The sequence below is a fragment of the Mustela nigripes genome, chromosome 2 (genome assembly GCF_022355385.1).
Source record: "Mustela nigripes isolate SB6536 chromosome 2, MUSNIG.SB6536, whole genome shotgun sequence".
NCBI lineage: Eukaryota > Metazoa > Chordata > Mammalia > Carnivora > Mustelidae > Mustela > Mustela nigripes.
Genome location: NC_081558.1, coordinates 19903280 through 19928712, shown reverse-complemented (window position 1 = coordinate 19928712; position 25433 = coordinate 19903280). Strand labels below are relative to the sequence as shown.

The window sequence follows — 25433 nt, the reverse complement described above, 5'->3', positions numbered from 1 at the left end:
GACAGGGTTGGGGTCCAGCTACACTTTGCTGGTGTGGCTCAGTGTTCCCAATACGGGGTCCCAGGGTCAGCACCGTCAGAGCAGAAGCCTGGTAGTCTGGCTAAGAGGGGACTGAGAGCAGGTCAGGATCAGCACAGTGGATAAGTAAGGGCCACCGTCTCTGGCTGTGTGGCCTTGGAGCACCCGTCTAACCATTCAGGACATGTTTGCCTTCGGAAGAATGGAGAACCCTCCCTAGGCAAGGCTGGACAGGGGGCAGGGACTTGCCTCTCCCCCAGTGCCCTCAGGTCACTCTTCATCTCTCACCGAGCACAGCCTCAAGCCTGCTACCACCACCCCCAATGCATCAGACAAGGGGGCCTCCAACCCATCCTCCAGGACCAGTCAGGGGATTGAGAAGTCCTGAGGTTCAGTGCCTGGGTGGGGCTGTGAGACAGGGCTGTGACAGAGAGGTCCTTTGATCCCTGCAGAAGGGTGGCAGGGCAGCCTAGGGACCCAGTTCCTCACTGCGCCTGTGCACTTGGGAATGCCAGTTCTCTGAGGCTACCCGAAGCCAGAAGCCAATGGCAGTGGAGTGAGGGCTGCCGTTGGGGGAGAGTCCCAGTGGGGGAAGAACAGAGCACTCCACCAGCCAAAGGCCCTGGCACCTGCCCCCAGGTCAATCTGGCTGGGAAGAACCTGCCATGGGAGACCTGAACCTGGAGCCCACCCATCCGGAGTGGGAAGAGCTGCTGGTTGGGACCTACTGGGTTCGCAGGCGGATATGGATGACTTGCTGCTCCTGGTTTCAGAGTCTGGCAACCTGCGTGACTTGAGCCAGTCACGATCGTCTCTGAGCCGCCCTCACTTACCTTTATCGTGGTAAGGAGTAAATGTGTAGATCTGGTGATTTCCTTTCTCCTTGGGGTTTCCTCCCTAGTCCTACCTACCCTTCCACCCCACCCCCACTCCCCTTAACAGAAGCCCCAGCAGTGCACTTTCACTGGCCCTCATTGCGGCAAGAAGTACCCATAGACATGTCTGCTTTTCCCACTGGAGCACAGGCCTGAGGCCCATAGTGCTCTGGGCAAAAGGACACATGGAGGCCCACATCATGGAATCTAAATATATTTTTTTAAGATTTTATTTATTCGAGGGGCACCTGGGTGGCTCAGTGGGTTAAGCCTCTGCCTTTGGCTCAGGCCAGGGTCTCAGGTTCCTGGGATGGAGCTCCACAATGGGCTCTCTGTTCGGCTGGGAGCCTGCTTCCCCCAATCCCTCTGTCTCCCTCCCGCCTACTTGTGACTTCTCTATCAAGAGAAGAGACAGAGAGACATAGAGAAACAAAGAGAGAAAGCAGGAGCAAGAGCAGCAGCAGATGAAGAGGGAGAGCCACGAGCCCAACATGGGGCTCGATCCCAGGACCCTGATACTATGATGTGAGCCAAAGGCAACCACTTCACTGACCAAGCCACGCAGGCGCCCCTAGAATCTAAACATTTAAACATCATAAATCAAGGGCGCCTGGGTGGCTCAGTGGGTTAAGCCGCTGCCTTCGGCTCAGGTCATGATCTCGGGGTCCTGGGATCTGCACAGCCGGGAGCCTGCTTCTCTCTCTCTCTCTCTCTCTATCTCTCTGCCTGCCTCTCTGTCTACTTGTGATCTCTGTCTGTCAAATAAACAAATAAAATCTTAAAAAAAAAAAAACCAAAACATCATAAATCAAGCTGTGAACTGCTAATAAAATATGTTCTATCCTATTCAACAGAGAAACCTTCATAACAATACAGAATCTGTAAATCTGTAGTTTTTCTGTATCTGGAAGTCACATAGAAATATCAGATACCAAAGATCACTGAGAGGCACCTGGGTGGCTCAGGCAGTTAAGCATCAGCCTACAGCTCGGATCATGACCTCAGAGTCTTGGGATCGTGTCCATTGGGCTCCCTGCTCAGCGGGGAGCCTGCTTCTCCCTTTCATTCTGCTCCTCCCCATGCTGTGCTCTCTCTCTCACTCACTCTCTCTCTCTCTCAAATAAACAAATCTTAAAAAAAAAAAAAAAGATGATTGAGTTTCACAATTTTTGCTCATATCCAGGTGTTCAGCAGTGTTAGATGAGTAAAAAAATAAAGACATGCTGAATTCATAAAGTATTATGTATTTGTTCTGTCACATTTGCTGTTCTTGTTTTATTCCAGTAAAACTATTGGCTATGTTACTATAATTAAGATTTTTCATATAGTTACTATCTTATTGGCACTAATGATTTAAAAGATTAAAGCAAAATATTATATTCAAAGAGCACAAAAATATAAATTAAATATATTTAAAAATTGAAAAGTATTGGGGCGCCTGGGTGACTCAGTTGATGAAGCATCTGACTCTTGATTTCAGCTCAGGTCATCATCTCAGGGTCATGGATCAAGCCCCGTGTCAGGCCCCACACTAAGATTCTCTCTCCCTCCCTCTCCTTCTGCCCCTCCCCACCCCACCCTACCTCTCAATAAATAAATAAATAAATAAAAATGAAAACGGAAAAGTATTTAAAATATACTCCAAAAGGCTATTTTTTAAAAAAATATTTTATTTATTTATTTGACAGAGAGAAAGATCACAAATAGGCAGAGAGACAGACAGAGAGAGAGATGAGGAGAAGCAGGCTCCCTGCTGAGCAGAGAGCCCGATGCAGGACTCGATCCCAGGCCCCTGGGATCATGACCTGAGCCGAAGGCAGAGGCTTAACCCACTGAGCCACCCAGGCGCCCTCCAAAAGGCTATTTTAACCATAATCGAAACTGGTAAAATTAAAAGGCAAAATATATGTTACAAGTTACAATGAACTAATGTCAACATTTATTTGTTGTTGTTTTTTTTTAAAGATTTTATTTATTTATTTGACAGACAGAGATCATAGGTAGGCAGAGAGGCAGGCAGAGGCAGAGAGAGAAAGAGGCAGGCTCCCCGCTGAGCAAGGAGCCCGATGCGGGACTCCATTCCAGGGACCTGGGATCATGACCTGAGCCGAAGGCAGCTGCTTAACCAACTGAGCCACCCAGGCGTCCCTAATGTTAACATTTAAATAAAAAAGACTTAAAACTAAAATTTTATTTAACTTTTTGAAATTTTTATTTGCTGTTAACTCTTTTTATAGAAATAAGCCTTCCCAATTCACAGTCACATCCTCGGTGAACTCTGAGGCAGGGTCACAACCTCCCTGCATGTCCCTCGGGCCCAAATGGTGTCATCCCAAGTTGGTGTTTGGGTCTGCCTCACACTGTGCCTGTGCTGAGTGTCAGATCCCCAGGGATGGTGATGCCCACATATTCTTAGTCCATTTATTGTGAATTGATCCTTTGTGTGTTGGTGATATGATGTAAATGACAGGCTCTAGGCAGATGAGAAAAGAGCAGCAAGAGACCGGGCACAATATCCAGTAAACGGTACTGGAATGCTTTGGAAAAAAAGAAAAGTCCAATGTCTATGTCAGATAGGAACCACCATATATGTTAAATATTTACACATGAAAAAGGAAACCGTAAGAGCATACCCTTTAGAGCACTTCCCTTGGGGTCACAACAGTATCGATTCTGGGTGAGGAAACCTCTTCTTCTTTCATGCGCTCCCCTGAATCATTTGCAGGGCAGGTCTGTCTGGGAAAAGGAGAGTCCCATCAGAAATCCATCAATGCCTTTTAGTGTCATCTCCCTGCCTGGGCGTGGCGGAGGGGCTCCCCCAGAAGTGGGCCCTAAGACAAGGATCCAAATACAAGTAGTTTATTTGGGAGGTGATGCCAAGAACCAACAGTAGGGGGGATCTGAGGGGCCAAGTCGGTTCTGCAACTGACTCCATCTCAGCTCAGGTCTTGATCTCAGAAACTACAACTCACCAGTAGAGTGTTGTGAGATAAGTCTCCATGGTTCTCTCCCACTTCTGTATCCTTGCCTGTAGAGGCAATAACTCCCTTGTCCACACAATCCTTTCAAGGGTGATTATTATACTGAAGAGCCTTAGAAAACAGAGAGTATCTCCCTCTATGGAAAAAAGCAGCTTTCTTTCTTGCCCAGCACAGCGAAGACCCTCTTAGGCCAAGGTTGGCGAGTTTGCTGGCAGCCTATTATAAAACATTCAGGCCCTGGACTCCGGGGCTCCTCTCTTGAAATGCAAACCCACTGCACATGCGGGCACCTGCTGGTGCTTCCCGGGTCCCCCTGTGGGAACTGGGGAAGCAGTGCAAGAAAATGCTGATCCTGCTGTTACTGTAACAAACTGACCCTTATTTCTGAACCATGAGTCTGGTACCTTCTGCCAGCAGCGGTGGGAATATAAGGGGCTAACTTGTTAGCCTGCAAGTGGGGCAAAATCTCAAGGCTTTCCTAGTTCCTGACATACAGGAGAGAAGTGAGGCAGGGAAAGAAAAGACACTTAGCCAGGTGTGTTAAGGAGTGGGATCCCCTGTGGGCCACCGAGGCACTGTCCTTAGTTGAGAGATGGAGTAGAACATACCTCACAGTTGCCCCACCCAAGGAGTGGGTAAGCGGGAGTGTATAGCCAACCCCCACCTTCCCCAGCCTAGGGCTGTTCCAGAGGATGAACTTTCAGCCACTTACCAAGCTGCCCTATGCATCAGAGAAGGCCTCAGGCCACATGGCAGCTGCTGTGTGGGAACTTCAGTTGGGAGAGTCTCTGGCCCCACCAGGGCTCCAGGGAAGCAGGGCCTCACCTGAATACTGCCCATCCCCAGGGCTCCCTGCCCTCAATGCCCCGCACAGTGCTGAGCAGACTGCCGTCAAGTGCATGCCGTGTGGTCCAAGGACAAGGGCCCATTTCCTTCCCTCTATCTTCCACTAGGCCGTGAGCTCTGTATAAAGAGCATCTGCACCAATCTTTCCCTCATACCCTGGCACCAAGGGTAAGCCTGACATCAGCAAACATTCACTTAGTTTTTATTGCACAAATGATGCAAATAAAGAAGCTTCTAAAATAAACAAGCAGGGGCACCTAGGTGGCTCAGTCAGTGAAGCAGCTGCCTTTGGCTCAGGTCATGATCTCGGGGTTCTGGGATCGAGTCCCGCATTGGGCTCATTGCTCAGCAGGGGAGCCTGCTTCTCCCTCTCTCCCTGCTCATTCTCCTCTCTCTCTCTCTCCATAAGTAAATAAAATCTTTTTTAAAAAAATTAAATAAATAACATAAAATAAGTGAGCAAAAAGGAGTCAGCTAGGACTAGACAGAGCCACCTTTAACTAGAGAAAGACTGTCTCTCTCCAATACCAAAGTGAGTGCACTGGAGAGGGAGGAACCAGAGGCATCACTCCATACATGGGAAACAAGATACAATAAGGGTTCTAGCCATCACCATTTTTCAATATTATATTGAAGATGTTAGCCAAGCCAAAAGACAAGGAAAATAAGTAAGAGCTATAAATGTTAGAAAGAAAAAGACAAGTGTGTCATTTTCAGTGGTAGAATACCAATGTAGGAAATTGAAAGGAAGCTACCCTATGATCTCACTAATGTGGAATTTAAGAAAGAAAACAGATGAACATATGAGAAGGAGGGGAAAAAAAGAGAGGAGGGAAATAAGCCATAAGAAACTCTTAAGGACAGAGAACAAACTGAGGGTTGCTGAAGGGAGGTGGGTGGGGGATGGGCACAGAGGAGGGCACTTGTGATGAGCACTGGGGTTGTATGTAAAGGATGGGTCACTGAATTCTACTCCAAAAGCCAAATCGCACTGTATGCTTAACTAAAATTTAAATGAAAAAAAAAAAAAATCCAAGAAAAGCAACAAACAACAGAACTATAAGGAGCCAAGAAGTGGAGTTATAAGATAAACCACATAGGGGGCTTGGGTGGCTCAGTGGGTTAAAGCCTCTGCTTTCGGCTTAGGGCATGATCATAGGGTCCTGGGATCGAGCCCCGCATCAAGAGCCTGCTTCCTCCTCTCTCTCTGCCTGCCTCCCTGCATACTTGTGATCTCTGTCAAACAAATAAATAAAAATAATTAAAAAAAAAAAAAGATAAACCACATAAATTAACAGCTTTCCCACGCATCTGCAAGAACCAGTTAGGCCATCCCCCCATATAATAAATAACAACAAACACTGTATGACAGATAAGCAGCAAAGCTAACTTTTCACGAGGGGCATGGGCCTCCGAGAGCCAGGGGAGGAAATGAGGCGTGAGAAACTGAAAACCACCTTCCTCTTGACTGTTTTATCCCCTTACCCCCCATAACCCACCAAACTTTCTCTAGGGCTCCGAGCCAGGTGCACAGGCAGGACCCTGACGTCCTCCCCGCGCTGGGCCCCTGCACGAGAGGCTGCATGCAAGTTGGCTGTCCCAGAGGCTGGGCCGGCTGGGTCCAAGCCCGAAGACAGAGCAAAGCCAGTAGCTGTAGCCTTGGACATAATTCTTAGCTCTCAGGGATGGGGAGGAATGAGGGCATGGCCAGGCAGTGATGGTGCCTACAGCCTCGTGGGGCGAAGGCAGCCCCTCTGGCCCCTTCCCGAGACCAAGTGGAAGGGAAGAGCTCTGCAAAGGAGCAGAGAACTCGGTCCAGGGCCATTTAATGAAATAACAGCAGCCACCAAACCTGAGGGTTCTGTACACATGGTCAGCCCCCACCCTTCATCTGGCCAAACACGGGCACAGGCTCTGGGCATGGAGGAATAAAAACAACTTGGAATGGCTAACTCGGAGGGACCCATCTTGCCTCGAATGCACTGCTCCAAGCCTTCTCTGTCAGTGGGCAGTCTTCTCCTCCCTCAGAGGACACAGACACATGGGGCCTGGCTGGGCCATCAGAGAAGGAGCAGAGTTGGGGACAGGTGATGATACCCAGGAGAGGCAGCTTCCTGTCCTTGTCCCAGGCCCAACCTGGTGAAGGGCAAAGTCTAAAGGGCTGGGCAGGCCTGGGTGTGGCTCCCACTGTCTCTGCCTCAAGGACCCTCCACTGCCAGCCTAGGCCTCTAGAGACCAATTTTATGCTTAGTAGGTGGACAAACAGGAGGTGGAAATAAGGGGGAAGACGCTCAGGGGAATCCAGAGGAAGGAGAACCTTCCACGGGGTCAGAGAAGTGGAGGAAGCATTTAATTAGAATATGGAAGTCTGGGTATCATTCAAGTACCAGAGAGGGAGAGGCCGAAAGCGAGAGCATTCCAAGAATCTAGCACGGCCCAACCAGAGACGGGGTATGTGGGAAACCCCCAGAAATGGTCCATAAACCCTAGGGTATCTAGGGTTGGTCCTCAGGTGAGTTTGCTGGGAGGATCACCAATGTCATCTCCCAGAGTTTAATGCAGTGTGGTCGTCGGGGGTGTCAAGCCCCAAGTGCCAGGTCGAAGAGGACAGGGATGTGGGCAAGGCACCCAGGTCTGACTCCCTCGCTCCCAGATCTCCCCTAACTTGCCATGGGATCCTGGCCGAGGCATGGGCCCTCTCTGGACATTCGCTTTCTTTCCCATGAAATAGGGGCACAGTCCTCAGGCTCCCGTGGGCTACCATGACTCAGAGACAGTGGTTGGGCCTCCAAGACAGGGTGACACTCCCCCACACACAAACACAAGGTCCTGGCCTGACTCCCAGAGCCTCAAACTCCCCCAACCATGGGAGGCCCTGCATGGACACCTGTGATCATGGATGTGGACCCAAATGCTCCAGTCCCACACCTGTTCATATGCATGTGCACATGGGTCCCTGGGGAGGGCTATACAGGTCTCTGTGATGTGTGTGTGTGATGTGCTCTCTCAGAGCCTAAAGGCTCCCATGGCTCCCCATTGCTGACCAGAGCAAACACACTGGGGTCCTGTCAGGGGTCCCTGCCCAAGTCCACAAGTTCCTCAATGACAGGACCCCACATGAACCGCCCCACCCCCTGGCTTGGTTTACAGTTGGTGCTCAATGCTTACAGGTAAACAATGGGCCTGGTAATAGGAGGGGAGACAGGCCAGATAAAGACCTCAGTCACCCCTTCCCCAAGCTTCGGAAGTAGCCTCAGCCCAGCAACCTCACAGAGGATGTTGGCAGGAAAAGAGGACTTGTCCCAGATGCTGCATCCTCACGTGACCCCGAATTCCACCCCACCCAAGCGGCCCCAAGAGGAGGCTGAGGTACTGGGCTCTTGGCTGTGACTCAGCGGAAGGAAGGCAGGAAGGAGGGGGGTGCTGGGCCCTAGGGTTTTGCTTCTCATTTCTCTCTTTCCAAAGCACAGCAAGTTCCCAGAAATGAAGGTACCCAGAACTACAGAAACCCCAGGCTTTCAGGGGCACTGGGTTCCCCAGTCCTTTCACTCCTGAAGATACCACCACAGAGCCCAGGGAAGCTCCTCGTCCCTGTCCCTGCTCGGAGCCTTCTTCCCTGCCCCAGAACCAGGGATTGAGTACCTGGAACGTCCACCCTGGAGCCAAGAGGGGCTTGTGGGATCCTGAGACTTTTCAGGAGCGGATGGGCCCGATTCGCTTGGTGAGACAGATGCTAGGTGAAAGGCGGCTCTGGGAATCTCTAGGATGGGTAGGGCTAAAGCAGCCAGGGCAGATTTCCCAGGAGAGGCAGCGGCAGAGGCTGGCGTCCCAAGAACCCAAAGAAACCCCATGAGTTCCCTCCTCCTTCCTTTCCCTTCCTCCTTTCCTTTTCTTTCTCTTGCTTTCCCTGTCTTTTCATATTTTTAGTTATTATAAAGAGCCCAATTTTTTAAAAAATCACACACAGGGACACTTTGGTGGCTCAGTTGGTTAAGCATCTGCCTTCAACTCAGGTCAGGATCCTAGGGTCCTGTGGTCGAGCCCCACATCAGGCTCCTTCCTCAGCGGGGAGCCTGCTTCTCCCTCTGCCTGCTGCTCCCCCTGGTTGTGCTAGTTCTCTCTCTCTGACAAATAAATAAATAAAAACAAAATCTTTTAAAAAATAAAAGACCACACACAGACTCAAACGGGCACACCACCAAATTATGACGCTTGTGTCCAGAGAACCAGGTTTGCGCTCAGCTTGAAATAAGGCTTCTCCTGCTGTCCCTGTGAATGAGAGACTGCGAGGCAGCCTTCAGAAACACTGCCAACACTTGTGACCACTTATCTGTGAGGGTTAGGGGGTCATTTTGTCCTGTGTCACTAAAATCAAACACAGAAAGGAATGGATCTCCGAGGCTGACATAAGACTATCCCAGCCCCCAATTCAAACGTGTGTTCACTGCTATTTTTTAAAAAATATTTTATTTATTTATTTGATAGAAAGCAAGCACAAGCAGGGGAGCAGCAGGCAGAGGGAGAAGGAGAAGCAGACTCCCTGCTGAGCAGAGAGCCTGACTTGGGGATCCATGACCTGAGCTGAAGGCATATGCTTAACTGTCTGAGCCACCCAGGCACCCTCACTGTTGTTCTTGATGGACTTAATGCTGAGAAAATGTTGAGAATGTGAACTTTCAAAATAAATTTATGTTTGGGGCGCCTGGGTGGTTCATTCGGTTAAGCAGCTGACTTCGGCTCAGGTCATGATCTCAGGGTCCTGGGATTGAGTCCTGCGTATGGCTCCCTGCTCAGCGGGGAGTCTGCTTCTCCCTCTGTCCCTCCACCGACCTGTCCTCTCTCTCTCTGTCAAATAAATCAATCTTCTAAAAATAATAATAATGTTATATGTAAGATATGACTTTTTTCTCTGTAAAAATACATACTTGAGTTCCACTTGAAACTTGGTTTGAAAGAACCATCCCCATGGCTCCAAGTGGCTGGGCGGAATGTGGGAGAGAAGGCAGACTTCCATGCAGGCAGAGGCAGGGACCTGTAGTCAGTTCTTGAGCTGTGCAACAGCCTCAACAAGTGTGGTAGGCATATCCAGCGGGCACCTCCTTCCAGAACGCCCCCCCCCAACCTGGGGACCTAAAATGCCTCATTGGCCACAACATGCTTCACCCCGCTCCTGCTGAGCGGGGACTCACTTTCCCCCTGTCAGCCGAGAAGCAGAGTCTGGGGTCTGTCAGCCCCACGCCACGAGCCAAGGACATCAGTCCCCTTTGGTAGCAGCCCTTCTCACTGCCCTCCCCTGCCCTGCACACAGGGCCCTTCACCTAGTTCCTCCCCTGCTTAGTATGAAAGCTGTGCACCTGGGAGGGAAGGAAGCTTGCTTTACATCTGCAGTTTCTGGACAATTCGCCACTTTCCCCTTTGCCTGGTAGCCCAGGTGAGCCTGGCCGCTCCCCTGCCCATAGGTATGGGAGCCTCTCTGGGAACTGAGGCCCTGAGCTTCGGTCAGCTTCCAGGGCCTGCTCAACCCCTCCCCCCACACCGGTGGCCCCCACACCGGGACCCCAGCTGGGGGATCAGAGGACTGGGTTCAAACCCCAACCATGGCCACTTCCTGGCTGTGTGACATTGGGCAACTTAAGCCTCAGTCTCTCCACCTCTCTAGGGACCAAGAAAGCCACTCCTGACATGCGGACAGTACTGACGCCAGGGTGTGCTGCGCCTGGTACCAGCTGGCACATGGAGATGCCCGGTTACAGCTGCTGGCCGTATTCAGGCATGGGAGAGTGGTCTTCTCAAGTTTGCTTCAAGGTCTGCCTCTGAACTCTGCCCCTGCCTGTTGTATCTGGATCTCCCGAAGCCCATCCATTGCCCAACACTGCCTCTGGGATGTCCTGAGGGCACTCCACACCCTTAAGCTGACTGGCCCTATTCCCCCATGCCCCAGTGTATGGTGGCTCCAGGCACCCCGGGCTCCTGTCAGTCATGGGCCCCACTGTGGCCCAGGCCGCTCCCTTCTCTATCCAACCCCTCAGCAATGGTTGCGCTACCATCAGGAGTTGCCATAGGAGCTACCTGAAGAGTTGTATGAAAACAGCCACACCATCCAAGTAAATGAACCCAGGCCCTTGGCAGCAAGGGAGGCTGAGAGCACTGCACCAGGAGTTAGGAGGCAAGTGCTATGTGACCCTGAGTAACCCCCTTCCTTCTGTTTAGAAAGAGGATCAGGGAGTGGACATCAGGCCCTCCCGGGCTTCATCCAAAGCGTATCAGGAGAATCCAGTCTCAGACTTGCCAGGAGCCACACCAGCCCATGTCTGGCCTCCCAGTAGCTCTCCCTGCGGCCCCTGAGTTGGGGCTGTGGCTTCAGGAGCCCCAGGCCTTCGCCAGGTGGGGTGGCGTCTCCAGAGGCCCTGAGTCCCCTTCAGCAAAAGTGGAGTCTTGGTCCTAGCCCAGAGAGGACAGGGTCAAAGACTCTAGTTGGTCATTTCAGCTCTGGGAACCATAGGATGAAAATCCCAGGAATGACTTAATTCTATCTGAGCCACAGAGCCCAGTCTAGGCCTGTAGCAGAAGCTGGGCCCTGCAGGTGGCTGGAAGGAGCCAAGCTCACCATAGCTTACACGGCAGGGTCAGGTCCATCAGCTTGAAGTCAGGGACCGCCATGCCCATTTCACAGATGTACCTGCAACCCAGAGAGGGCAGGGCCCCTGCTCATCCTCACATTCTCAAGAGGTGCTGGGCTAGCCACATGACTCCACGGGGGCCAGAACCAGGCTTAGATCCAGTCTCTGAGATCCTCTCTGAAGGCCACTGGAGATGGACGGTGCAAACCAGCCTCGCTTCCCCTCCCCTGATCGCAGTCTCATTCCCTAGCTACTCCTGGTGCCAGGTCAGCCTCTCCAGGGCCCACCCAGAGCACTATCCTAGTCTCTTCACTGTACGGGCCAGCTGTAGGCCATGCGAGACCTGTGAGTAAGAGGCCTGGGCAGCTTAGGTCTCCAGATGGAGCAGGGTTCCCTACCCCAGCCACCCCACCTCTCAGAGATATTCAAGGCAATCTATCACACACCGCAAAATTCCTCCGGCCCCTGCCCATTGCCAAAGCCACTTCCCTTTTTAAGCATGTGTTAAAGCAGCACCTCACTTCAGGCACCGTAGTCTGAATTAGTTTCCTATCGCTGCAGTAACATATCAGCACACATGGGGTGGCTGAAAACAACACAAACTTGTCATCTGACGGTTCTGGAGGTCAGAAATCCAAAATTAGTTTTACTAGGTGAAAATCAAGGTATTGGCAGGATTCTAGTCTTTCTTGAGGCTCTAGGGGAGAATCCATTTCATCACCCTTGCCAGCGTCTAGCGGCTGTCTGCATTCCTTGGCTCCCAGCCCTTTTCTCTAGCTGTCTGGAAGCTCTGCTACCTCACATCTCCTCTGACGGACAGTCTGGCCCCGCTCTTCTATGCACACTTGCTGATTACACCGAACCCATTTGAATAACCCAGGCTAATCTTTCCATCTCAAGATCCTTAACTTAATCACACCCACAAAGTTCCTTTTGCCATGTAAAGTAACCCATTGAGAGGGTTGGGGAGGATTTAGGACACAGGCATCTCTGGGGCCATTTTTCGATTTGCCACAGGATGGGGAGGGTTGCTTTGCCAATGCCCAGACCCTTCCAGCCCCATCCAGAGGGCTGATCCAGGATCAGGACTCTATTTGTGACGGGGGATCAGGCTGCTATTCGGGCCAAGATGCTGGCTGGAGGCTGGCTGGGGCCCAGAGCTCCAGGAAACCTGGCACCTGCCCCTGGGGCCGCCAAGGACAGCCTGTACTCCTGGCGCAGAGGCTGGGCACAGATCAGGTGCACTCCAGCCCTTTAGCAGCCGCGGCTCCCCCGGGACAGCTGTCTAGCTGGGGTGGGAGGCTGGGCCCTCATGCCTTCTCCCTACTGGCCAGAATACGCAAACGCTGCCGTCAGATCAGACGTGAGCCGCACAGGAAGTCCCAGCTTCATTCTAGAAAACACATAGAGATGAGGGAGGTTTTCAAATGGATGGGGCAGAATGTCATTGGTATTGGCAGAAATGTGGGCTAGGGGCTGGTGGGAAGAACAGAGAGGTCAGGGCGGGTGTTCTGAAGGAGGCAGCATTTCTGCTGGAGTCTGAAGGAGGGGATCATTTGGACTAGTGGGGGTGGGCAAGGCACTCCTGATGAAAGGAACAGTTGGTGAAGGGAAGGAGTTGTATTTAGGGGATTAAGAATTCTGCAGGGGGGGCTGTGGTCTGGGACAGCAGACTAAAGAATCCAAAGGTGGACAGAGAAGGACATGCTGGTCTGAAAAAGTTAAAGCAGTTCTCCAAGCCTGTTCAGCAGTGGCACCCACTGTTCTAATGGAAACTTACTCAGAGCACTGACGGGGCCTTGAAAGGGTCTGCGGGTCCTTTCCCACAGCCATCCTCCCCCAACTCTTCAGACCTGGACTCTGCAGGACATGGTGACCACAGTCAAGTCATGAGGAGACAGCCAAGGGTTTAGGGCTAGGATTGGCAGCAGTTAATGGCCCAGGGTCCAGCTCCAGGCGGGTGGCAGGAAAGGGTTTGGGGGACACATTTCAATAGAACAGCTAGATGGGCCCCCATGGAGAAACCCATGGGCAGTTAGGACAAGCATCCAACTGTGAGGCAGAGCCTGTTTCCTCAACTGTCAGCAGATGGGATGGAGCTGCTTTCCGAGAACATCAGTCAAGGACTCCTTTGCCCCCGCCATGCTTAGGACTTGGCTAAAGGAGGCTGGGTGGGCAGTAGGCATGTCCCTCAAGACCTCAGAGGCCTGAAAAGCCTCTACCATCTGCTCTATGACACATGCTACAGGGGGCAATGCATCTCTTGCTCTGGCCCCAGGAAGGTGGGACAATATGGCAGGTGAGCCTGGCTTTCCCCAGGCAGAGCCATGGCCATTATGGCCTAGACCTCAGGGCGTTCAAGCCCTGTGAGGAAGGACAGGAGGGGCCTGACGGTTTTCTGGGAATGGTTGTCTCCAAAAGTGGCTCCTGCTTCAGTGACCCCAGCTGTCCCTACACTGTTACTCTCCTCACAATGTTACTCTCCTCACATGTTCTCACATGTCATATCCACATGTTGGCCAAGACCTTTCCTCAATGATGGGTCTGAAGCCAGGAGGGTGAGACCATCAGGAAAGCCAGCACTGGCTGAGGAGTGGCCCAGGCTGTGGGACAAGGGGCAAAAGACAGCCGGGTCAGGGCACTTGCCCTGAGATGCTGCTCAAGACAGCAAGAGCAGAAGGGCACAGGCAGGAGGAAGAGGGCAATAGCAGTAAGGCCCCACACAGGCAGAGGTCTAAAAGCACAAGGGGCTCCGAAAGCCGGGAGCCTCACTCTGGCTGTGCCCTACAGCCCCCTCCCAGGCTCCTTCCAGCCAGCCATGACCGGGAGTCTCTGTTCCTCCTCAAAGGAGGCCATGCAGCTGGGTCTGGGATACGGGGCAGGATACAGGAGCCCTGGGAGCTACCATGTGGTCCCTGCTAAGGCACATGTGAGCCTCAGCCACAGTACGTGTGGGGGGGAGGCAGCCATTCAAGCCAGGGAGGACCCCAGCAGTAGAGACCCCCAAAGACAGGGACCTAGCTTCCCATCTCCACCTGGCTACCTCCCCACATGAGATATCAGGCAGGCCCTGTCTTTTCCTGGGGAGGGCCTGCCAGAAAGCGAACCTTTGGATGCCGGCGACAGATGCTACCTGGCTGACACTCACATGAGGCTGCTACCTTGTGCTGCCCCTAGAAAGAGGACAGCCAGCTTCTTGCAGGGAAGGGAGCTGCCTGAGCTCCCGATGGGGAGACAGCCCTAGAACAGGAGGCCGCCCACTAGACCATACTGCCTCTGGCTGCTGCACCACCAGCTCAGGCCCTTGGAAGTACTAGTGGGATGAGCCAGTTCGGTCTGCCACATTCCTCTGGACACAACGTGATGCATGGTCACATTAGTACCTGCCAACCTGGAGGTTCACTGCTGCTATGGACAGGTGGGCTGGGCTTCTAGGCCTCCTGGCAGCTACAAGTCTGCACAGACAAGAGCTGGGGTGGAGATCACAAGCGGGTGCCCACTTTTCCAGGCTTCTCGCTCTCCCCAGCCCCAACCAGGGACAGAGGGGCTATCTGAAACTCCAAGGTCAATTTGGAAGGAATGTTTTAGCCAGAAGCTATAAGAATAAAAAGTAAACATAAAACCTGCTCACTCCTCACTGACATAAGCCTTCCGTTAAATCAGTGTGGACATGTGATACCAGAATAGTGCAGCCCCCTCCTACTCCCCTCCAGCAAGCAGGCAACCAGCTCTGAGCTGAAGCTCAGATGACGTTCCTGTGCTCAGAGCCTAGGCCCAGTCAGGGAAGTGTGTGGGAGCACACCCACGGCAATGGAGGGCTAGTCAAACCCCAGGAGTGAGCTGCTCGGTGCCAAGCCCCCTGGTATCCAAGACCAGGAAGAGCACTCCTGTGCCTTTCTCCACACCATGCTCCCACACCCCCACTAGGTGGGAGACTCATGGCCAGACCTGCAGGAGGAGGCTCTTACCCCCAGCACTGCCTGGGAATGAGTGATCAGGCGACCCACAAATCACAGTAACAAAACATTAGATCACTACTTATTTGTCTCTCAACCTTTTATTGGCCCTATCTTCCAACATCCCCAAGGCAATTCCACCCACAGACACACTGAGTAACCTGCCCTTGGCCATACTGATGTGATGGAACCAGACCGGGAACTTGGATCTGCTCAGCTCTGGGCCATACTATGGGTGCCCTGTTCTCTGCCACCCCAGGAAGGACATCCTCACCCTCACTTCTACCTCCAAGTCTTCTAGAAATACAGAACATACAGAAATGTAGAATCACAAAACCATGAGAAATGTCATAAGCGTCTGGGTTCTAGAAGGTACCATCACCTCCCTCCAAGTGGCATTCCAGGAAGAACGATCAGCTAGGCACTCTGGCAGGCAGGGGCCCTGCCCAGGCATCCGCAAGGCAGCCACGCTGTGGCCCAGACCTCCGGATATGCAGGAACCGGGGCCTAAGGAAACAGGGGCAAAAGGCCAATTATTGCCCGGGTCCCAGAGGATGAGCAGAAAGTGGAAACAGCACACTCTTCCTACAGCCAGAGCTGTGGATGGCCTGGGTAGAAAGACCAGTGTGGCAGTTGGAGTAGGGTGGAGTGGGGAGAGCTCACCTCCCACAGAAGTCCCTGCGCACAGCCACAAGATCAAGGGACAGGTCAGGCCGGCTCTGAAGCCAGCTGCCAACAAGCTCTGGGTGTCTTGGGTCCACTTCTAAGAAGATGCTCCTACATGGGAGAGAAATGGGTCAGCTTAACCAGGCAGGGCTGGGACCTGCACTTCTGCATTGCCTGGGCTGAGAAAGGTGGGGTAAGAATGTTAGGGCAGGCCCAGTACACACTGGGACAGACCCAGGAGACCCGCCCTATCCATACCCAGAGTCCTTCAGGAGCGAAGGTGCCAGGGCCAAGATCTGGGTAATGATGTCCATGCCCTTCGCCCCACCGTCCAGGGCTAGTGGGTCTTCATAGCTGAAGGGGAAACAGAGGGAGGTGAGAGCCTCTCAAGAGTGTGGAAGAGCTGAGCAGGGCCCTCCACAAAAGGGCCGTGTGGAACTTACACTCTCAGCTTCAGAAAACCTGAGGGCCCAGAAGAGGAGGCCCCCAGATGGCAGCTCTGAGTCTCCTACCTCCTATAGGCAGCACCCCACCAGGTAGTGCTGGGTTGCTCAGTGAACCCCCCGACTGATAGCAGAGTATGAGGGTCTCCCCACAAGAAGGCTGCTCCTATGCTTGGTCTGGGGAGGCCTGGAGCTGACCCAGAACACTCCTGAGAACCTAAAAAAGAGGAATCAGCACCCTGACCCACATTACCGCTGCCTTGTCCAAGGACTCCTGGGCTACCCCCGGTTCTCAGCCCGTTTGAGAACAGGATGGCTCAGTGCAAAGCCTGGGGTAGGGTCTTGGTCCCAGCTTTCATGCTAAGCCCCACTTGACCTTGACCAGGCACCTTTCTTCTCCAAGCCTCAATCTTCTGTACAATGATATACCCATCTGAGCACCTACTATGTACTCTAGATCACATCTGCTTTGTGAGTCTGCTAGGTCCTCCCCATGGCCCTGCAAAGGTCTACTACTCCCCTTCCAAAGCTCAGAAATGAGGCTCAGATATTATCCAGTGGTCTTCAGTAGGAAGGCAGAAGCTGAATCAAGCAGGTCTGCGGGCTCCAGAATGAGCCTCTCTTTCAACATCGCTGCCCCTTTCAGTCCCTTCTCCCTCCCTGTACTTCCCCAGGACAGTCACATCCCACTAGGCCCTCTCGGGCCCAGCCTCCCTCCCAACACACCCTGCACCTGCGGATCTCAGGGGCCAGCTGCTCCATGTCCTGGTGGAAGATGTAGGGAGGATTGCTGACGACCAGGTCCACGGGACCCCAGGACATGAGGTGTGTCCAGCTCCCCTCTACAGTCAAAGGGAACACACAACAGGGAATGGGTGGCAGCTCTACCTGCCACCATTTCTCTTGGGTAGTCCCCCTCCCCAAGCCACACCCTGAGCCCATCTCTGGACCTGATAACCCAGGCTTGCAATATAGTGCCCATGGCCCCCAGCCAGTAGACTGCTCAGGAGCATGTGTATTCTGAGATGGCAGCTCTTCACCTAGAATATCCCTGCCCTCTCTTCTTCCTGTCAAAAAACCTCCTCAAAAACCTCTCCCTTCAGGAAGCCCTCTCTGATTGCTTGAGCAAAGCAAGGGCCTCTGTCTTCTGCAGCCCCACTGGTTCTGCTGTCCACTGCCTCCTAGCCAGCATGGACTGAGCGTATGGAGGGCATAGCTGGTTTTCATCAGTCAGTTCCTCGCAACTCTGTTTCCTGGTTCCGTCCAGGTGCCATGCGCTACACCAGGTGTACCACACTCTAGGGAGGACGCATATAAGGCTCAAAGACCCTGTGGATACGTAACACAGCCAGAATCAGAGCAAGAAGCCAAGGACACTCTGCAAAGGTGTGGCTGAGCCGGACCGTTCCTGGGCTAGACAAGGGCAGGGCAGGCAAGTATAAAAGTATTAAACTATTTTGTCCTAAAGGCTTTCTCTTGAGTTTCTGCTTATTTCCTGACAACAAACAAGCCCTAGTTAAAAACCCCTCAGTTACGGGGATTTCAGAAAGTAACAAAGACCCTCTGGCCAGGGTCTGCATGGGTCAGGTCAGCCCACGAGGCAACAGGGGCTTGCCTTGGTCTGAAAACCCATGTATGTGTGCATATGTGTGTGCACGCGGGCATGTATAAGTGAATGGTGGGGAAGCCCTCCTTCCATCTCTGCAGAGCGACCAGTGAGCCCATGTGCCTATAGGGCCCCCACCCCAAGGAAGATCAGTAGGGAAGATACCTAAGGTTACATCAAGGGGGACGATCCGAATTCTGTCCAGCAGCTGCAGCCTGGAGAGATGGGAAGTGGGGGTGAGTACAGGGGAGACTCCCACCTGTGGCTACCAGGACTATGAGAATAAACCCTTCTTACACTGATAGATCTCTGGTGCCCACTGTCCTCCGTAACCCTGTGGGAACCACGCCAGACCACCCGGCCCCACCTTCCCTTTCTTCAGAGTGGAAAGCAGGTATCAGTGAGTATGATAACTAAACAGGGATTGAGATCATGCCCCAGAGTTGGACTTCCCCAACCCTGCCCCTTCGTCCCCCTGCCCACCTACCTCTGAGCATTCTCCTGGGTCAGGCAGATGGCAGCTTCTCCCTTATCCACCGCAATGACTCGGCTCTGCCTCAAGAACAAACGAAGGGTACATAGGAGGCAACGTGCCCAAAGAAGCCAAGCTTGGAGACCAGAAGCCTCCTCCATCCCTCTACCAGAGATTAAGGGAAATACCCCAAAGCTGCTCCCTCTTTGTAGCCAGGGTGTGGCCAGAGAGAAGGGGACGGGAATCAGAGGCTGTGACTGTCATGGGCTGGGGGCAGCCCCGTCCTCCCACATCTGGACATCTCTCTCAAGTGCTTCTAGCAGAGATGAGTGGGGGAGGGTCAGTGGGGACAATGAGGGGCAGTCCCAGTCCATTCAGGGTGGTGCACTAGGATGCCAAGGGGGCTCACCTGGGGAAGCTGACTCAGCAGGCTGAGGGCGATAGCTCCCGATCCACAGCCCACCTCCAGGATGAGGGGGCCACCTTGGGCTCCCACCACACAGGGGCTCCGGACCACCTCCTCCAGTACCCATTCAACCAGCTCCTAGGGAGACAGAGGGGTTGGAATCAGAGTTAGGGCCCCCCTGCTCCCCTCGGGGTTTTGACACAGAAGCCCAACCATGGTTAGCCTCTGTGTGAAGGTGGGGCATGGGAGTCGGGGGTGGCTGCCATGGGCAGGTCACTCTGCCTCTCCCTGCTTCAGATTCCCCATCTGTAAAAGTGAGCAGCTGACAATAACCAGCCTCGTTGGGGTGGCACATTCATGAAACCACAGAACCACATTCCCGAAACATGGATCCCATTCTCAGTACGTGGTTAAGTGTTCAATAAACCCCAGCTTGGCCCTTCACAGACAGCCTCCCGTTCTGGGCTCATGGCAATACTAAGAACCATGCCTGGTGGTCCCTGGCCACTTCCTCTGTGCATGGCCCTGCTTCCAGAGCTTTCCCTCCATTAATCTGTTGGATCCTCACAACCAGCCATTGAGGAAGCCAAGGCCCCTTCTGGAGCCCAACTTACGGCTCACGGTGGCTATTATCAGGAGCCGGAATGTCCCCAGCTTCTCCACAGAGCTGAACTTAGGACGGTCCCAGGGAGGTTCCCAGGCCAAAAGGACAGGGAATTCCCTTCACAGGGGTGGGGCACGGTAGGGAGAATACAGTCCTCCCTGAGCCTCATATCTGAAGGGGCCACAGTATACACAGGGCATAGGGTAAGTGGGCATGATGTGATGGAAGTGCCTGACTGCACCACACTTGGGGGCCGGGGGACACTTGTAGACAGTGTCAGTTTCGGAACAAAAGGCTTTCAAGTTTTGTCCACCATCTGCCACCTGCAGGGACTGTGCATGGAAGCCAACAGGGGGTAGAGGTAAGAGTGGAGAGCTGCTGCTGCCCAGAAGCCAACTGGTTCTAATGAGCAGTGGAATGAGAGACAAAGTAGCCAGGCACGGAGCCAGGGAAGGGCAGTGTGCTTTCTTCTCCAAGGTAGGCCTTAGGAGAGTCACCGTAATTGGGACTCCTGGGATCCCAGGCATGGGCAGAGGGGTCAGCTTCCCTCATCTATAAAGAGGTCCACGCCCTCCAGAAAGGTTTCCTGACCCCCTGCCAGGCTCTCTCTCATGGATCTCCTCACCATGAGTCTGAAGTCTAGGATGAGGTTTCCTCTCCCACGAGAATGAAGTCTCCATGATGGGAAGACCAGGGATCTAACCAATCACAGTATGTCTCAGAGGCAAGGCCTGATCCTCAGGTGGCCTCTTGGCTGCTTCCCAAGGATTTGACAAGCTCTCAACGGCTGTGGGAAGCCACCATTAGTGGCTTCCACCACCACTAGTCTCAGACCCCTACCAGGTCCCCCCAGATCTCCAAAGTTAACAGTCTGGCGAAGTGGCTCCAGATCGCTCAGACCCATTTTCCATAGAAGTTTCTCAGTGCTGAATCCCAAAAGGGATTTCATTCTTCCAGGTCTCCCAATCCCCAGAGCAGAGAGCTCACCTGCCTCCAGGGCAGCAAGTTCAAAACAGGTAGAACTTGGCCAGTGGGTCCAACCTTTTTTGTTCCTCCCCCCTGCTCCCTCCAGGCCTGTACCAGTCACAGCTGGAGACAGGAAGGGCACCTGTGGCAATCTGGACCCTCAGCGTTGGGACTGACATAGAGCAAGCAGTCTAGGGCTAGGGTGGGGACTGTGGTCTCAGCGCTGAGGCCACGTACTGACCACGTACTGGTTGGTCAGATAGCTGGGACTCGTCAGGGCTGTGAGCCTCTCCTGGTTTCCTGGCCACAGACAGACCTACTCTGGTTGGAAATGACCTCTTGGCTAGCCTCCTCAGAAGCACCCTTGACCTGAGAGACACATACCATATATATGAACAACACCCCGGTGACGTGACGCTGATAGACTGGGTCCCCACCACCACCAGTGCCCTCTAACCCCTCTGTTACAGTCCAGACCACTTGAGAATCCTCTTGGCTATGGGACCACCTGGGGTCTAAGGGTAGAGACCACCCATAAAAGTCCAGAAACTCTCCTCCTCACCAAGTGAAGAGCCTCCAGCCTCCATCAGCCTGAAATTGGTGGCTCTTTAGGCAAGGCTGAAAGCCAAGTGATCAGAGACCCAGGGCACTTCTTCCAGGTAAGTAAGGGAAGAATCCAAAAGCATGATGGGATGGGGATTGGGGGGGAATGTGGGAAACAGGCAGCTTTTGGCTCTGCCAAAGCCACTGTCTCAACAGGACCTCATATCCCCTCAAGAGGTCGGCCCAGGCCTCAGGAGGACCTGAGTGCTGCCAGCATCCTCCATTAGGATGCTCTAGGTGGGCAGCCCAAGAAGGGTGGCATTGCCTCCCTTGAGCCAATCACAGACAAGGTACTGAGCCTCCTACACCCCCCAAAGCCTCACCTCGCTAGGCTGGATAGGAACGGCTCACACTCCCAGCCTTGGCTTTCCCACTATACACACTGCCAGGCTGAGGACTGAGCCACTTTGCCACCCACAGGGAAAGCCCAACTCACTGGGCCACACGCCACCTACAGCTTCACATTTCTGACTTCTGCCCCCGTCATCAGAAATTGCCCTGTAATGGATGGAAAGTACACAGGCACCAAGATCTCTCCCCTGCCCCCATTCTCCCTACTCCCTGCCACAGGCCACGTCCTCTCAAGTTCTTGGTAAAGCACCCCCATGTGGCTTCACATTGGGGCAAACCTGGCAAGTTCTCAGAAACGTCTGTACAGTGAGGTGAGGACCTAGCCTCCCAACCACAGCCTCCCCCTCTGTCTTCCCACCCCCCTTAGAGCAGAGCTGCTCTCCTGGCCCAGACCCACACAGGAATGGTGGGGGAAACCCCATATGGGAGCCGGAAGTCCACACCCGACATTCAGAATTCTGGAGCACATGGCTGATGCCGGGTCAGCTCTGAGGGGACTCAAAGGTCATCATGGTTGCCTCCTTCCCATGCCCTGACCCTTGACAGCCTCAGGAGGCAGTAAGTGACCTCCCAGCCAAGGTTACAGGCTTGGGGAAGACACGAGGTGGCCTCCCAAGAGGCCACAGATGGCAGGCTACATCCTGCTCCCTGTCCCAGCTTGTCCAAATTCAGATGGTGTAGCCTCATGGGAGGTGTGGGGCCCCGACCCAGAGTCAGAAAACCCAAAGGCTGCCCCCATGCTCCTCCCCTTGGCAGCCCTGTGACTTCAGGAAGTTCTCAGATTCCCTACTGTCCCTCCCAATATTGGGCTGTTAGGCAAGGACGTGGCTTCTCAACCACATGATGGGGAAGTGAATGCAGCCAGAGGGTTTCTCAGCTGGGGGAGAGAGGCTAAGAAGGTGAGGAGGGGCTCTGAGTCCCTGTTTGGGCGGGTAAATGAAGTCTCATCTTTCCCAAGAATGGTCGTATGCCTGAGTACCTTTTGAGAAACACCCCTCCTCAGAATTCAGTGCCCTCCAGCTTGTCCATCAGCCCCCACACAGTTCCATCCACCTGCTCTGCTCTCTCTCACTCCCTACAAGGTACGAGGAAGCCCAAGAAGGGCCACAGAAAGCATCTCTCCCAGAATAGGTGTGCCTCACCCAGGAACAGCGTGCTGGGGCCACACAATCCCTAGTCCTAATAATTTGAGGGACAACAGGTAATTACCTGACCATACAGTAGATCTAAAAGGACCCCCAATTTACAGATCTCCTCCCTAGTCTGGAGGCCCAACCCTCTTATCATCTGGGCCCAGAAAGGGCACTGACTTGAGGTCACATAGATGTACCATGCCTCTGAGTGTTCAGCTGAAACTCTATCCACTTCACCTATGCCTCCTGACAAGGAGGAGGGCATTTTACTCCCCCATGGATTGGGTGGGCCAGGCCGGCATACTGGAGCAGTGGCCTGGGACAGGAGGACAGTCAAGGAGGCCAGCAGGAGACCCCTGCACTCTTGGCTCCACCTACCCAGACAACCCGGAGACACCGGTAAAGAACAGCAAGGACTCTGAGAACCACAATCATGGGATCCCAGCGCCCCCTGGAGGAAGTCTGGGGCAAGACATGTGCCCTAAACCCCGCCCTCATCTCCATCCTGCCCAGTCTTGGGGGCACACCTACCTCTGTTTCCGGACGAGGGATGAACACTGGGGGGGCCATCTTCAGACAGAGCCCTTGAAAGTCCCACTCCCCGAGGATGTACTGCACAGGCATCCTGCATAGGGGGCAGCTGGGTGATCAGTGACAGAGCCCGGACCAACAGGACCATGACTGGGTTGAGAAATACCATTGGGGAATACCAAAAATGTCAGGTAGGGTCATGCCTCCTGTGCCCCGGGACTCTGAGCCAAGCCAAGGCCTTCCCTCCCTCCTTTCTTCCTATCTACTCATGTGATCTCCCTCTCATCAAAACCTCATACCAACACCTTCCCAGTCCTTAGATACTTCCCTCCTTCCTGACCATGAATTAATCGGGCTATTCCCCACATAGAGCCCTCAGGTCTGGCCCACGGTGCTCACCTTTGCAATCGGAGGCTACTCAGCTCCTGGACACACTGTAGCTGCCGAGGGGTCAGAGGCTGGGTGCAAAGTACTGGTCTCAGGCTCTGAAACTGCCCCACAGAGAATGTGAGTATCTGGCTCCTGATCTAGGGGCCTGACCCAGGTTTATGTGGACACTGTGGGCCCAACACTGGCCATCTCGGTCATCCCTGATCCCCTACTGCCTGATACATACTATAATAGTTCATTAGATGAATAAATGATCTACTTCAGACATTGCTTCAGAAAATTCCCATCACTCTCAGCTCAGCACTCTCTGTGGGGCAGATAAGCCTGGCTGCTATTCCCCAGGGTCCTCCCTCCCCACTCTTCTCCCCTCTTGACAACACTGCACTTAACTGTTTTGGCTCCAAGGACATGAGCCACGATGTACTCACTGGATGCCTGGGCCTCAGGGATGCCCCTCTTCTCAAAGATAGCAGTCCAATGGCTGACCAGCTCTGTGGCATTCAACGACCCAGCTAGAGGCAGATGGGGTTGCCATGAGCTGAAGGGCCAGCCCCTGGTGCCTCCCCTCCTCCCGGGGCCAGAAAGAAAGGCCCAGAGAATTCGGCCCCCAAGCTCCATTCTCTGGGAAAGACTCTCCTCAAGAGTTTCCAGGTCCCTTAATCTTCCTCGTGATGTCAGCTGCTAAATATGAGCACTGGCTCCAACCAGGCGGAGATGGTCACGGGCTCTGGCTCCTCAAGGTGGCTCTGGTCCGGATGTGACTGCCACCTTGGGAGAGGAAGGAGAACCAGGAGAGCAGCTGAGCATTGTGTGACCCACTCCCCTCTGACCTGCTGCCAGAGGGAGGACATGCTCTTGCTCTGCTACCTCCTTAACTCCATTTTAGACCCTCGCCCACCTTTTTGATTCTTCTTGTCTTGACCAGTTATGTTCTCTTCATGTTTTTAGCTGAAGTGGGCTGAATGCAAAGCTCAGTCCCTGGCGATGTGTCTGGGCCCACGTTTGAGGGCTAAACAGATCTGTTCCGTCTTAGCGTGTGTGACCTTGGGAAAAATCATCATTTCTAAGTTCCAGTGTCCTCCTCCATGAAATGGGGAAAATAACACCAACTCCACAGCAAGCAGTACATTAGACAATGAATATCAAGTGCCTGGGAGTCAGCTCAACACACAGAAGGGACTCTATGTTACACGATCTTAACTAACATTACAAGACAGAGGAGGCTGCCTTTGCTTGGGGGCTTTGCTTTTGACATGCTGTGACTGATTTGTATGCTAAAACTCTTCCTCCCCACCCCCATTTGACTTCATAATCCTAAAGGTCAGCATTAATTGCCCGGTATAAAAAAAAAAAAAAACTGACAATTTTTGTTAACTTTATATTTAAGTTGTCACAAACAAGGTTTAACAGAAGGTTTAAAGTAGCGGTTCCCTTTCCCTTCGCACAGACCAAGGTCCAAACCAGCATGTACGGAGCACCGGCTAGGTGTCACATCTTCAAAGTCAAGCTGGGAGGGAAAAGAGGCTCCAAGAGGGAAAGCGACTTGCCTAAAATCACCTAGCTAGACCTGTCCCAGGCAGGACACAAACCCAGGTCCTCCGGACTCCAGAGGCGGCTCTGTCCACAAGCCAGGGCGCAGCTTCCCACTCAGCTCTGCAAAGCATCTTTAATGCCCCAAGCGAGGCCGCCTCTCCCCAAGCCTGTTTCCTCATCTACCTAACGCGGGGTGGGGGAGCGGGGGTTTGGAGGGGGCCAGGAGACCCCCCCCTCGCGGTTCCCATTTCTCCTCATACCAGCCTGAAGAGTCACCCCGCCCGCCCGCCGACCTGCAGACAACGCCCGGGCTCGGCTTCCGGATATGCGTGACCGGCGGTGCGCTCCCTCCGACGCCCTACTTCCGGGGTGGGCGCGTCCGAGAAAGGGCTCGGGTGGACCGCTCCCACACCCAGTTCCAGGGTTCCTAGAG

At 53.4% G+C, this 25433-nt stretch overlaps 1 protein-coding gene across 8 annotated transcripts; it reads right to left on the bottom strand.

Annotated features, from left to right (window-relative positions):
- Nucleotides 1-2944: 2944 nt before the first annotated feature.
- HEMK1 (HemK methyltransferase family member 1) lies at nt 2945-25396 on the bottom strand. Of its 8 annotated transcripts, none has more exons than XM_059389808.1 (13): nt 25294-25396; nt 24366-24510; nt 23858-24235; nt 23477-23568; nt 23078-23171; nt 18893-19027; nt 18499-18563; nt 18177-18226; nt 17139-17247; nt 16221-16316; nt 15960-16073; nt 3527-3629; nt 2958-3430 (listed from the first exon to the last, which is right to left on the bottom strand). In XM_059389808.1, the coding sequence occupies exons 3-12, from the start codon at nt 24083-24085 to the stop codon at nt 3530-3532; spliced, it is 1083 nt and encodes a 360-aa protein (XP_059245791.1). In that variant the 5' UTR covers nt 24086-24235; nt 24366-24510; nt 25294-25396; the 3' UTR covers nt 2958-3430; nt 3527-3529. The 8 variants fall into 8 exon arrangements, with proteins under 8 accessions (XP_059245797.1, XP_059245791.1, XP_059245789.1 ...); XM_059389806.1 differs by having other exon boundaries at nt 25261-25366; XM_059389810.1 differs by lacking the exon at nt 24366-24510 and having other exon boundaries at nt 25294-25341.
- Nucleotides 25397-25433: the final 37 nt, after the last annotated feature.